Source organism: Chelonoidis abingdonii, chromosome 4 (assembly GCF_003597395.2).
Source record: "Chelonoidis abingdonii isolate Lonesome George chromosome 4, CheloAbing_2.0, whole genome shotgun sequence".
Classification (NCBI taxonomy): Eukaryota; Metazoa; Chordata; order Testudines; family Testudinidae; genus Chelonoidis; species Chelonoidis abingdonii.
In genome coordinates this window covers 51,631,333-51,646,629 of record NC_133772.1, presented here as the reverse complement: position 1 = coordinate 51,646,629, position 15,297 = coordinate 51,631,333, and the positions used below count along the sequence as shown (strand labels likewise).

At 41.2% G+C, this 15,297-nt stretch overlaps 1 protein-coding gene across 10 annotated transcripts in view; it reads left to right on the top strand.

Annotated features, from left to right (window-relative positions):
* The window catches only part of DENND5A (DENN domain containing 5A), a 125,262-nt gene extending 122,046 nt beyond the window's left edge, over positions 1 to 3,216 (top strand). For 4 of the 10 annotated variants that reach the window (XM_075065162.1, XM_075065166.1, XM_075065165.1 and 1 more), the window contains 2 exons: positions 353 to 521; positions 1,373 to 3,216. In XM_075065162.1, the coding sequence (XP_074921263.1) occupies positions 353 to 521; positions 1,373 to 1,556 (353 nt within the window). In that variant the 3' untranslated portion in view covers positions 1,557 to 3,216. The remainder of the gene's footprint in view (positions 1 to 352; positions 522 to 1,372) is intronic. The other 6 variants (XM_075065164.1, XM_075065163.1, XM_075065169.1 and 3 more) reach the window with 3 other exon arrangements.
* The last annotated feature ends 12,081 nt before the right edge of the window (positions 3,217 to 15,297 follow it).

Genomic DNA, 15,297 nt, shown 5'->3' with positions numbered 1-15,297 from the left:
TTTTCCAAAATCACACAGGAGGCCTGTGGCTGAAATGGAAATTGAACACAGGTATCCTGAGTCCTAATCCAGTGCCCCATCTACAAGATCATTCTTATATCTACTTACATAGTGCCTGTCAGCTGAGGGTCTTAAATTGCTTTACAAATGTTCATATAACTTCAGCATACACATTTGTTGTAGCTGTTATACTGAAGTATATTGAAGTTAAGTTTACTGTCTTGCAGGAATAGAACCTAGTAGTGCTACCTCCCTGATCTCCATTCTAACCACTATTGCACAGCATATTTATGGCTATTGGCATTTCCATTGATCAAACTCCACCATCACCCATCTTTCCCTTTCTTTCAAGAAAAAGCACAAACACATTATGAGACCCTTGATCAGAATGAAATAATCCCAGAGGAGAACTGGCAGACTAGAGCCAGGAGTTTTTGTCGCTTTGTCACTGCGATCAACAACACTCCTAGAAACATTGGGAAGGATGGCAAGTTTCAGATGCTGGTGTGCCTTGGAGCCAGGTATAGGGGAACATTTTGAATCATATACATAAAGTTTGAAGGGGATGAGATGAGGTCACAAGGCTGCTTGTGCTGTGAAGATGGACTAATGTTTGCAAAGTTCTTTGAGATTTTCAGATAGAAGGTGGTGTTTTAATAAAATTGGACACTGACATACAACAGAATCTCAATTAGTCTCAAGTCTAAGGGGAACCCGAAATTGGAAAGATCTGAGATTTTGGAAAATTTGTACAATGTGAAAAACTAAAACAATGAGCAGTCAAACTAGGAGAACAGGTTGGGAGCTTGGTTGGCTCTGCTTAAGCGTAGGGGAGTGCCTAACAAAGGACTGCTCCCCTTTCCTACACAGCCACCCAGGAGAGTGAGTGTGTGGTGGGTGTGCTGGGGGGAGGCTGAGATCGAACAGCCAGTTAGGGCTCTCTGATCATCTGCATCAGCACAGGTCAGAGCAACAACTCCCTCTCCTCTGCCTGCTGGAACCATTGTGGGGAGGGAGGTGTAGGAGCCAGCCTACGCCAACTGGGGAATCCCCAGCAGGTGACTTGTGAGTGGGTTGTGCTTCCTTTGCACTGTCTGTGTGGTGCAAAGGAGTTGCTGCCGAGCGAATTGGTCCATAAGTATTGTGGCTTCTTACCCTTGAAATAATATGCTTGACCTTCAGGCTGAGAAGGTTGGACACTTCTGCCCTAGATTATAGTTGTACAAAGTTGTCATGTACTATTCCTCCTTCCCCAGTTTATCTGGAAAAAGTGGTAGATTTCTTTAAAAGATTAAAAATATAATTTCATTAAAAAGAGACATTAACTTGATTTTTGTTTTTGTTTTCAAATTCTGAAATCTGACTTTCTCAGAGACCACCTCTTACACCATTGGATCGCCTTGCTTGCAGACTGTCCAATCACAGCACAGATGTATGAGGATATAGCATTGATTAAGGATCATACCCTTGTTAATTCCTTGATTCGAGTGTTGCAGACCTTACAGGAGTTCAACATTACACTGGAGGCTTCCCTCGTCAAAGGAATAGACATATGATCTGTCTCACCGCAACAAGGAATAAATGTTATTAGTATGCAAAAGTTCTTTCTGCTAATACGTCATATTGCGAACTTGTTCGTGGCCACAAAACACAACTTTGACTTTTCTTGAAGAAAACTCAAAAAATAGTGCAGAAAAATGGACAGAAGCTGTAAACTCAATGTTAAAAGGAGGAAAAAAAAAGGAGGATTTTTGGTATAAATCTATTTTAGAGTTTATTTGCTGATTTGCTTTTTACACACTTTCATGTGAGAGAGAGAGAGAAGACTATTTGTGCAGCTTATTTTAAAGCTGCAGTATTTCCTTGCCATAGATAATGTGCAGTGAGCCTTTCAGCATTCTCTGAATTTGCCTTCAGATATGCTGTATGTTGTAAGCCCTAATGTATACGCTCCATTTCTGCTAAGAAGGTCATTCTAGAGTTTTTAAACTAATATTTTATATATTAACATTATTACCAATGTTTTATTTTTTTCTTTAAACTAAACTAGGTCTCTGCTGTGCTGCAAGGGAAACGACAAATTCTGGTGTGAGCTTTTTTAATAGCCTCAGAGCACTGATTTGTCAGCAAATCACTTTTTTCTTTATTTTTGTTGTCAGTATTACATTTAGTGGGCTCCAGGAGACAGAACCATGCAAATGGACAGAGATGAAAGTAATATTTTTCATATTGGTACATAATTGCACAGAAGAAACTGTAAGTGTGTTGTATTTTTAACTGATGTTTATTTATTTAACCTATCGTGTTTTTGTAAGATTTTGTTTTTTAAAAAACCTTTTACAGTATAACTGGCTATATTATGTTTGCAATTCAAAATTTACAGTTCAGTCCCCTTAAATGAAGAGCCTGGATAAGAGTGTATCTGCTGGCAAAAATGTTTCAGTGTGCACCTGCCTTTCAAATTAGAATTTATCTTGGTGTGGAACGCCCTTAAACTGTTAACAGCTAAAGAAATAACTCCCTAACCCCTGTGCTTTGATTTATATTCTAATGCAAAGAGGACAGTAGCTAAGTAGAGGTCAGTGCCACAGTGAAGCAATGATCCTACTCATAAACCTAATTCCAAGTTTCCATTTCAAAACTTTCTGTGGTGATCTCACGTGACGAGCATAGACTCCACGTAGGATTTACTGTTGAAATACCAAGCTCTCTCATGTGCTAACTTTGCAAGCTGCTGGATTCTGGGATGCTTGTGTATCTTAAGTAAAAAGGCTTTAGCCCATGCTCATAAATTAAAACATTCAGACTGCTTGGATTTTGTTGAAATACAGAGCCTGGGATTTGGTGAGTGCATAGAGGCAACTCTGTTCATTTTAATTCTCCGATAAAATCCCTTTGAAATGCAGACCTGATTTGAGAGACAAACCTGGTCAGAATAATGAATTGCTGTTCAGTACTTCTGGGCTCTGTAATTAAGTGGTCTCCACTGTATAAACTTCCCAGCAATGTCTCCCTTACTATAAGGAACAGAAGGTTGTTCTTGGTTGTCAATCCGTAGAATATTGTGACACCTTTTACTTTATTCTCTTCATTTTAGTGACATCTTGTGATAGCTTTATTTCCATAATTTAAAGGTATAGCACATGTATTAAATTTTTGACTATTTTTACTTCTGTCCTATTTATTTCATTATTAAATGGAGAAGTTTCTTTGTCACTCTTATATTTTCTTTTATCCGAACGAGGTCCTGCCTTCAATGCCTATTGACATTGGAAAAATGAGTAGGCAGTGTCCAGACCACATGCACAATCTCTTCACGCTGGATAGATGAATGTACTTCCACAGTTTGGAGTTCACATCATTGTTCATGAAGTGATTTTTCCCTGTTAATTTTGGAAGGAAAAGGAATAGAAGTGATTAGCAGTGATATGTGCTTAAAGAATAATTTATTCAACCTGAACAATGTAACAGAGAGAAGCCTTCTACACTCACCACTAAACCCCACATTTAATCAAATATCTTACTATTTTTCATTCAACAGTCCAGATTGCAGTAGGCTTGTATATTTGACAATGGGTACGTCTACATTGGGAAAAGAGATTGGGGTTAATTAACATGTTTTAGCTGACCCTGACCTGACCTCAAACTCTTCTCTTGTATAGATGCAGGGTAATGCTGTTTACCTTGACTTAGTTGGCCAAGATAGACCCCTAGGCAGAAAAAGTATTAGGTCAGTGTTAGCTAAAATGTGTTAGCTAACCTCAACTTCTTTTCCTGGCATAGAATTAGACATTTGTTTTTTACTTCATTGTTCATGGTAAATGGTTTGTGATGCCCACTTGCAGGTTGCAAGACACAAGTGAAGGGTCTCTGACCCCTGAATGACAATTGCTTTGGATAACACGTCAGGAGGATAAAGTTGTTTTTCTTTAGATCATGTTACTTCCCCATGAGCTAGTCACTGTTCAGACATGGAGGGAGATGGCAGAGCATAATCTAAATCCTGTTTTTTCAGCTACAGAACTATGTCATGATGAGCCATTCCTGTCACCTTTCACAAACAAGGAGCTCCATCTGGGTCCCACTGAAATCCAAGGCAGTTTTGCCATGGACTTCAGTGGAATAAATCCTTACAGGCCTGGAAGGGCCATAAGAGGCTTCAAGTGCAGCTGAACCAGTGTGGTTTTGTTGGGCACAGAGGGAATGGTAGAGGACTGTGTTATGCATCTTAGCTCTGTGGCAGTCTTTGTAAGCAGGCCAACACATGAGGGATTAAGGAGTAGGTTTTGGTTAGAGGCTACAAAGGCAGTTCCCTTGATTAAAGCCTACTGGTAAGGGCCACAGTACTGCAATCCTAAGGCTGCAGTAGCAACCATGCTCATCACAACTCTTTTTGTAGTTTGTCTTGTAGTTCCTGTTTCACACAGTCTGCTTGCTTGAACTATATAGATCAGGAGTCTGCACAAAGGAAACAGGAATGGGCCCAAAGTTAACTGCTTCCATAGCAGTCACTTCTGACTGACAGAGTCAAATGCAACAGCTCCATGCAACTTCCTTCTATGAGTTACCTCTGCTAACATTGTAGGGAAAGAATCATGGTAACTGAATCAGAGTATTCCATATGACATTAGAATGTGCAACCTAATGTGCCACTAGACTGAAAGGGCAGAATTATTTTACAAAATTCTAAGATGCTGTTCCAGAATGATAGAAGTACTGATTTACTACAGCTACTGGGACAAGAATGCTGATTGCCAACCTGAGCACTGATTGGGTAATGCTGTTGCTATAGGCTTTGAAAAATTTATGGCCCAAAAAAGTGCCAGTTATAGTACACTGAAGTTAAAAGTGCTGTTTTCATGTTAGCAACTTCTTTGAGATATGAGAGAAAAAATGGTCAAAAATATCACCTCTTAAATTTCCTTTATGTATTAATCCCAGCATATTCAATACTATGAGACTGGTACATACTCACAGCAAATAGCCAAGGCTGTTTTTGTTGTTTCACATTTAATGTAATACTTTGGAGGTAATGGTTAGTTTTAGATTTTTGAGTTTAAAATTAATATATACAAGGATTTTCATCTTTTTATCATGTTCTGTAGCTGAAAGAATATCGTTCAAGAACTGAAAAACGTTCTTCTACCATTTCCATTGTGAAGAGTATTTTTAAATTTTAAGAGTTGTTTGGGACCTAATAGTTAAAAGCTTCATATATTTTGGTGTGGTGTTGAATTTATGCCTATATAAAGACTTTGCTTTTGCAGTGAAGCTCTCTGCAAGAGTTATGTGTCATTCTGTATAATGACAAAAGATTTTTGTCACGATAGTGCAAGATACTGTAGGAGACTTGAAAATACTTGAAGTTATTGTACATTTACTTCTCATCTTTGTAGTTCTTTTCCTTTTATATCTAGAGACTGGCTGTTACTCCATTAAGATGCAGCATCAATTACAGTAAATTATATATTTTAATACATGGAGAATTTACTGGCATTTTTTTAAGAGTGGGCATTGAAGTTTACATTATGATGACTGAGAGCAGGAAACCCAGGTAGTACTGTACTCCTTTTTTGTAACCCTTGGGACAGTCAAGCATTACTGTAACTTGGAAGTATGAAACAGTTTTGCGGATGTAGCTTATTTGCTGAATTGCAATAAAACTACCTTCTAACATGAGGAACAACATTAATTTAGTGTGCCATTTTTGGCAGTTACTTTATTCCAATCAGGCTAATTATCATCCCCTTCATGTCCCAAAAACAGGTATGTATGTCTCCATTTTTCATGTCTCAGAGATAGAAGGCCACTGTTTCAACTTCATATGGAATTGGTTAGAAGCATTAATTTCATTACATTCAGTTTACACTGAAAGTGTAACCAAAGTTAACCTGTGTAAATGATTACATGTTTCCACACGTTTTCTTAGTGTTTTGAAAAAAATCTGTTTCCCTTTTAAACTTTTCGCTGTAGCAGTCAAGCCTGAAAAGTATGTTGTAATGTGCTATCAGATTTGTCACTCACTAGCAAAATATTTACTGGAGATGGGCCTGAAGTTCAGACTTCTGATCGAGTTCTAATCTTCCTCTGTGTTTGAGGACGTTTTGAATTTGGAGGTTTGATTTGGCCCTGTCTCTGATATTCACCTAGTTTCCCTTCCCTTTCCTTCCCGCATATGACCCCTAGTTCTTCTTTCCCCAGCCCATAAAATGTCTGTAATTCACATCTTGATTCTGATTTCCTAGTGCCTGATGTGCCTCCAGAAGCTTAATTTCAGCAGCTCAGTGGTTTGAGCATTGGCCTGCTAAACCCAGGGTTGTGAGTTCAGTCCTTGAGGGGGCCATTTCGGGATTGGTCCTACTTTGAGCAGGGGGTTGGACTAGATGATCTCCTGAGGTTGCTTCCAACCCTGTGATACTGTATCTATGATCAAACCTCATGTGGCACAAGTAACTTCTCTGTCTTTTTTTATTAAATAATGTTCAAAGGCATGGAGAAGGAATAACCATATTCATAAACGGAGCATACAATTGGAAAAATGCAGTTGCAGTTGGGAACAGTACCGCAGCAAAGGAGCCAGGACAGTCAACTGGATGACAAATTGAATGAGTCGTCAAAATGACATTACCAAAAAAAAAAAAAGGGAAATGCAAACTGGTCTTCTACTAGGAGCATTCTGTTTGCTATGATCTACATTCTGTTTGCTATGATTCTTCTCTGATCTACTTAGAACAGGCCACCATTTAGACTAGTGTCATCTTTGGGCAGCACATTTTAAAATGGTCCTGATTCTTTTTAAAGAGTTCAGAGAAGAGCATGAAAAATGCTAAAATAAAACCTCTGAGGAAAAGCAAAGCGAACTGGGCACATCCATGCTGGAGAACAAACAAGGAAGGGCAGGGAGCTATTACCAGGAAAAGGGATGTTGTGAGGAAATCACTGATCAGTTCTGCTTGATCTCATCCAGTGGCCCATTCACGGGGACATCCTTTACTTCATGTCCCAAGGCAGGACCGAATCAGAGTGCTGAGACATCTCCGCCAGGTTTAATAGCCTTTTCCATCTCCTGGCAGCCCAATCTTGAGTCACATGGCTGCCTTGCTGATGCATCTTTCTCTGTTCACTGATCAAAATGATTGGGCTTTATGCTGCTCCTCTCCTGCCTATCACCTCCAATCCTCCAAGTATAGGTGGGGAGATTCACTCATCCTCCTAACCAACACTGTTCTGTAAGAGACGATCCCCAGCTCTGATAAAAATGTGTGGTGACCAAGCAAATACAAGAGGCCTTTTTATTCCAATCTTGCTCATGCTGGTGTAAATAGGAGCAAGTCCACTGAAATCAATGGAGTCATCCTGGTATAAACCTAGTGTGAGATCAAAATCTGTTTAAGCCATAAAAACACAGGAAAGATGAAAATGATCAGAAGCATCCACCCCCGCAGAAATGTCCCAGGAACACTGTGGCTGGGGTATGTGTTATAGCATAATAAACAATTGGGGTGGAAGAAAAGAGGATGATACAATGAAGGTGAACTTAGCGCAAACCCCTTCCCTCCTCCCCCCCTAAGCACATGGAGACTGGGGGAAGATGAGTGACTACTCGTGCAGTAAAAGTAGGCCCTGTTTGTCTCTTCACTCAGACCTTTATGGGCTGACCCATTTGTACCAGGTGACTTATTACTCATTTAATGTGGCCAATCTGCTTAGCACTGAACAATACACAAAATGGTCCCTGTCTCAGATACATTAGAGGTGGGGGGACACTCAAAAACTGGAGGGTAACTTAGAGAACCTCTCTCCATAAGTAGTATTACATCTTATTTCTTAAAAGCATCACAGAAGTGGATTTTCAGGCAGTATTTGAATGAGCTGGGGTAGAGAGGCAATTCCATGCAGTGAGGGAAGAGTGCAGAAGGATGAGACAACATTGAGGGTATCAAGACTGGCAGTGTTGGTGGGACAGTGGGGAGAATACAACAAGAAACAAGGACTGAGACGGAGGCCAGGCCAGAACTCTCAAGGTCAAGTTCAATGTGCAGGTGGGGAAGGTGCCATAGTTGGGTCAACAGGTGAGGAAGATCACTGCCCTGAGAGTCCTTGTTGCTGGCTATTGGACCAATCAGGACCTACAACCAAACCCCATTGCAACAATATGGGAGTGGGAGGAAGACTGGACCTTAGGCAGCTCCTTCATCTGTATGAAACAATGGCTTCCAAACTTCATTGGTTCATGTCTAGAAGACAATTGTCAAGTGAAAGGTTGGGAACCTCTGGTATAAATTCCTTTAGTCACACAGCATCTAATTGCCTGGTTCACAAATATGTGTATGCAAAGCCATCATTCAGATCAACATTGATTGATATATTCTCTGTATCTGTCACATCTTTGCCTAGTTGTGGTCTGTATGAAGAATTTCGATCATCTACAAACACCAGAAAGATGTAACACCACAAACTCTTACCAAACCAGCCCTTGGGTAAAGGCAATTCAGTTATCTGCACCACTTGCATGAATTATTCACCTGTCTCACTGAGTTATCCCTCCACCCCTCGGGATGCCATAAAGCCAGATCCAAAGACCTCTAAAGTCCATGGAAGTCTTCAGTGGGCTCTGGAACAGGCTGTGCAATGCCTATTTTACTGTGTGTGATCTCCTTTCATTGTGTTCCTCTCTGCTTTAGGTTTGGGCATATGTGGGCGTGAAATGCAAAGATACCAAAACCAGTTATTTTGAAGGTAAAATACATGGTCACAGATCCACCATCCCTGACTCCAAATTTCCCTCCACCTAGAGAGGCTGGAGAGCTGTGCTCTGCAGGACAGAGGTTTTATAGAATGCCTCATGTGAGCTCCATGAATTCTGCTCTGCTCTGTTCTCCCCTGAAGGGCAAAATTGCACCAGTTCTGCCATATGTAGAGCTGCCCTTCCTCACGGGAGCGAGGGCAGGATCGACTCCTATTTGAGTTTAGTGGGTATTCACCCACGAAAGCTCATGATCCAAAACGTCTGTTAGTCTATAAGGTGCCTCAGGATTCTCTGCTGCTTTTACAGATTCAGACTAACACAGCTACCCCTCTGATATATGAGTTTAGTGATCTACTCATTTAAATATATGCAACTGTATCTATGTCAATATACCTGTTTACAAATGTTGAAATATATGAGCCTGGGTCCACTTTCATTACTATCTCTACCTTTTTCTAAGGTATTTATTGGAAAGGTTGGTTTAACATTTGTGATATTTGCATTAATAAACTAATAGCAACAGGCTTCTGTATGACAGATGCAATACCAAATTCCTAGTGAGTGATGTGCATTATGAACAGATGAGTGGGCTTGTCCACATTGGGATGGTTTTATTCCCGCCTTGGACTACTGGGTGGAGGAAATGGGAGAGAGGGCACACATTGTAATGTTTATGTCATGGACTCATAGGTGGTGCCCACTCTTGGCTCCGTACGGTCCCTGGGGGCGGACCCCCTTCAGTGTGACAGCCCTTCTCAGGGGTCCAGTCTCTCTCTGGGGGCTTGAGCCCCTCCACCTCCTGGAACTGCACTTCTCTGAGCCGTAGCACACCTCTCTGTCACCGTGGCCCCCTCAGGGAATCTACTCACTCTGGACCCCTGGGGTCTCCACTCCCAGAGGGAATAATGCAACCCTGTTTTCCACACCAGAAGGACTCTCAGACAGCATAAAACAGGAGGGTTTATTGAGCGTCTGAAGACTGCATAGGAAACTTTCAGAGTCCTCAGGCCTGGCCTCCCTCGGCACAGTACATTTAAGTCTCTCCTGCATACAGGTGGGCTCTGTCTGCTATCTCTCTCCAGTGCTGAGGGGCCCTGTGCTTTCCTGCTGGGCATCTGTTATCATCTCCCCCAAGCCCCGCCTCTGTCCATTGTCTTCTATCCAGGTAAACATGGTCACTTGGGCCTCCTCTCCTCTTAGCCATTCTTTGCACCCCTCTGGCTGGAATCAGCTGGTCAGGTCATCAGGGTCTTCTCTTTGCAGCCCATTGTCCTCCCACTGGCCAGAACTGTGACTCCTGAGCTGGGTCTCCTGGTCACCAGTTGCTGGGGTATCCATTCTCCGGGCCTTTGGCTGGAGTCCTCTGTAACAACAAACTCCCTCTCCCCATCACCTTGTTAAACCAGTAACACCCAGGGAAACTGCATCCCACCCCATATGCGTGCAAACCATTGAAAAAAACAAGAAAACCCCTTATGATAATACCAAGAAAGAACAAGAAAACCGCCTATGATAAAACCAAACCAACACTTGTCATATGTTACCCTGTCAGAACAAACATCTGGGCAGGTGGTGGAATTCAGTTTCAAGTTTCCACAGTTACTATAAATGGTGTTTTGGGAGGGGGAATATTTACAAATTATGAAAAATATATTGACCAAAAGATGAAGATAAATGACAATTTATTGATTTATTAAATATGAATTCAATATTCATTATTTGGAAGGATTTCTGAGGGTTTTTTCCTGGATGGGCGTTTTTAACAGTAGCAAAATAAAAACCTACTCTTCACTCTCCCTGAGCACTGTTCTCGCCATTCCAGAGAACCTGCACCAAACTTAGCCTAGACAGGGTATCTCATGTGCATTCTCTGTGGCGGGGTGAATTTCACCCACTGTGTACAGGGAAATAATCCTAGTTTGTGAAATGCTTTAACTAGATGGCGCTGTTGACCTGAGACTCAGTGAGATTTTGGGGCTCTGAAAAACTGAAATACTGTATGTTTCACCATTTGTGCTATGGTTTTATACATTGGAGACCAAAAATACCAAATCCTTTATTAACTGGGCCTCTAGTTTTCACCCTCTGAGTCTTCAAATGTTAAAACTGATCATCCCAGATTCCTTGTGGGTTCCTAGTTTTTAGGATTCCCAGTTGGTTAGGTCAGTGGGCACTGGTTGGGTAGAAGGGTGTCAGAAAAGCTTCCTTTCTTGAATCTCTTTATGATGAGTCTAAATGCTATCTGCTGCTTCTGCAAGCAGATGGAGCAAAAAGAGCAATGGGGACTGGGTGGAGGGATGTGGATGGAGGGACTATTGGCTCCACAGCACTTCTCCTTTTACTTTACAGATGATATTTATGTAGGGGACAACGTCATTAACAAACTTGTAGGTCTTGTGTTGCTGAAGAGGTCCAACATTCAGTCAGATGAATAATTCACTATAGAAGTGCTTGGTACAGACATCGTGTGTCTTAAAATCTCATTAAATGCTCTGTTTATATTATTGCATTATAGTTTGTTATTAGAGGTTGTGGGTTTAAATGCCACTAAAATGTCAGATGGTTAAAAATGTCAAAGTGAAAGTTACACAAAGCAGATCATTGCCTAAAACTAATATGAAAATAGCGTATTTACCCATGTTGAAAGGTACTCTCTGCCCTAGGAACCAACTCATGAAGGAAGATTAAATTGAAGTAAATGAAATGGAGTGCCAAATTCAGCTCTGATGTGAGCAGGTGTAATGCCCATTGATATCAGTGTCAGTGGAATTTATTCCAGAGCTGAATTTACTTCAGGGATCTGCCAACTTTTAAGAATAGCTAAGGGTCCGGATTCTCAATTACAGTAAAGCCCTTTTATACTGCTGTGGCAATGTAAATGTACTCATAGTAGGCAGTGCAAATTACACTTGTACTCACATAAGGCTTTTGACACTTCCAGCATGCACAAGATTCTCTAAGAATTCAATCCTGCTCAAGTTGTGTCAGTGACTTCAGCGGACGCAGGATCAATGTCCTTTAAATTACAAACTCAGCTCTTAGTACTGAAGTTCAACCTTCTGGAAGTCCACTATGTGATCCCACTATGTCAATCTTAATAACCTGGGAAGTGATAAATACTACGATGAATCTCGATGCCAGTGCAAAATCCTTCAATAGATCAACTCAGATGATAACAGTAATCAAAGCCTAATAACCACACACAGGTGAAAAGATCTAAGATCGTATGGGGATGATGGCCCTGTAAGTACCTATATAGCCGAGTGAAGCTTTGGGAAAATTACGTGTTAACTGAAGGGAATGTCTTTATCTTTTTTTTTCCTCCCTTGCCCCTCTGTCCTTCTACCTACAGATATCTTTTTTTCTTTTTTTTTTTTTTTTTGTGGTAACCTCAATTTCCCTCATAAGCACTGTGTGTCTTCTTAGAGTCCAATTAAGCTCCAGCTACCGAATTAATAAAATGACCCCACTATCTCTGTCCCACAACAGATTCAGTTCTCACTGTTCACTTCTCTGAAGTTTACATTTATCCAGATTTCCTTAAAACATTTGGCTGTTATTAAACAAAGACTACAAGGAACATAGAGTGCAAAACAACTCAGACAACTCCGTTCAGCTCAGCCTAGAAGACTGGGTGACAAGTTCCAGGAGTAATATTTATATTTTGATACTCTAGTGTTGTCAACAGTCATTTCTATGATTGCTTAGCCCTTGGTAGATCTTAAGGAGACCTACAATGGTGGATTTTTTTATTTTTTTTTTACTGGGCAGTACAAACTGCATTTAGTCAGGGAACTAGAGTCAGGGAGAACTTACATGATCTTGTCTATGTCCATCAGCCTCCTGAAAGAATCCCCTTTACCGTAACTACACAGGAACCCTACAGATACAAGGCACTTATATCCATACCAGCATGGTAGTCACATGGGATTGTAGCTCACAGGTATAATCTGAGAAAATTAACCATTCAGCTTCAGGATTAAAATAATTTCATAATATTAACACATATCTAACAAAAAATTCAATTGATTTTAGGATCAATATTAAAAAATTCAAGCAAGTAGTCTGATCACATAGATCTGTTGTGCTGGTGTTATCAACCACTGGTTTGTAGGATTTTTTTTGTAAGTCTTTTCACAACTTCTTGCTTTCAGAGCAACTTTTTAAAATACAGCAATACTTTATGCCTCATTTTTGGCATAGTTCAGTTTCCTTTCACTCCTCTCTCTTATAGTCCACGTTCATAAGGCTCTGAACTTCATCAGCTTTTGCCTAACCTGTCTTCCAATAGGAGTTCATGCCCAGTGCATGTTCTTTATGGCTCTGGGTCTTAGTCTCTCACTATGATGCTGTTTTATACTTTAAAATAAAATCAGTTATGTCAAAGAAAATTAAAGAAACTGGCCTGAGTTGAGCTCCTTACTTCAAATTTGATTCGATTTGTGTCCATGACTAAGGATGAGCCAAAGAGAACATGTGTAAAGGGAAACACTCTGGCACTGCTTCTTGATGATCACAATAGTATTATATATTTTTATTGCATTATATTTACTCTTCTTTGCAAAGCACTGTGAGATCTATGGACAAAAAGCGCTATATACCACAAAAGTTGTTTTAGTATTTGTCTATTTTATTTTGTTTATATCTTTATTATGCCTTAAAATTTGACTTGCTTAGATATATGGGTTATATCTTTGTTCCCTGTGACTTTATGCTGTGTCAGTTTCTGTCTACCTCACTGGACTGATGTGAGACTTAATTCATTAATGTATGTAAAGCACTTTTGAAAACCTTGGAAGGAAGGTGCCACAGAAGTGCTCATTTTAAAATGAGATAGTCTATAGTGACGTGTTCCGATAGAAAAGGCTCGTTCTCTGACTTAAATTCATGGATGTAAAGCACTTTGAGATGTTTGGATGGACGATGCTATAGAAGCATAAAGCTGTATTATAAATATTCTTTACTCACAAGCTCATGGAAACCAACGCACCAACAGCCACCACGTCCTTTAATTTAATTTCCCGCTATTTTCTATTTGGTAAAATAAGCTGGAGGGATCCCTCAAGTATTTAATGGGCTGCTTTATGCATTTATAGATGGGTTTGACTGCAGCTAAAAATATCCATGACATACAATAGGTTGTTTCTAGCTGGATTTTAAAAGAAAATAACTTTGATCATTTCAAAAGCATTGAAGCCTGATGCTCCAGTGAGAAAGGAAGGCGGTAATTTATGGCTACCATTAAGGAAACAAAGACAAAGACAGAGGGAAAGTTTCACTAAGTGAAGATTTACAAATGTGTATAAAACACCCTTACAACTGGACATAGCCTGGTATTTCTCCCAGAACAAAACAAAAGGGAAGAGGAGGGGGAAGAAGGGGATACAGCCTGCCCACCTGCCTTCACTGGGCACAAAAAGGTCAAAGGAAGAACATTTTTTTTAAAGTTATTTTACCAACTAACATGGTCACTTTGTCTGCAGAGGAAACCAGCTGTGTGAAGAACAGTCACAGTAATATCTGGCTTAGGGAAAAGGGTTAGGGATCTGTAGTAGCCTTTGTAGGAGCTGTGGATGACAGAGACTCTGCCTCTGTATATTGCACAGGGTTGAGCATAGTCAGCACTTAAATAAGAACAATTAACAAAATAGTTGTGAAGTTATATATGTAGGGGATGGGGGTGTTCACGTGCAGTGCTTCTATATACACCTGTAAGTTGTATGTAAATTAATGGGTACAGAGTGTGCCTGCAGTGTGCACTGCACATGTCGGATGTTTGCATGAGGCTGACTACATTAGAAAAGAAATAACTTTGGGGGCCTTTCAGAAAATGAATGTGACACAGTTTCTCTCTATCTAGGTGTGCAGTTGAAACATTTTCAGCACCAGTTTAGCTACAGCTATTGCTTTGACACCCATTGTCAAGCCCTACACGTGGGTGAGTGGGGTTTGTGTATGGCTGCAAGGAATGCCTATGTGTGTATGGGGTATTGTGCTGCTGTTTGAATACACCTGCTGTGGGTGTGTGTGTAAGTGTAGGGCCTGCAGTAGGATGCTGGTGTGTGATTGACTATGTGCATTGGCGGGTGTTTCTTATATGTGGGAATATTTGTAGATGAACAGAGATGTTTCTGAGGCAGAGTATTTGTATGTGGGGAGGGCTTTTATCCATAGTTGTAGAGGGTGTGTGAGTGAGTGTTATTTGGCCTTGCCTGTGTATGTTTGCAGGTGTTTCTGGGGTGGGGTATCTGTAGGTGGGGGACAGTTGTGTATATGTCAGAGGGTGTGTGTGAGAGAGAGCCCCACCCCTGTAGGCAGAGCGCGGGAGGGAGGCAGTGCGGGCTCCAATCTCAGGGTGCCTGGCTGCGGAGTGGCCCATGAGAGCAATGGGGGGGAGACCCAGCGGCCAGGCCCCCTGGCCACGCCGCGCGGCAGCAGGAGCGGGGCGCGAGGCGGCTGTCAGCGCCAGGCAGGCTGGGCGCCCGCTGCCACCTCCTCCTCCCCTCCTCCTCCTGCGGGACGCGCCAGCGCCGGCGGCCGCGCGATCG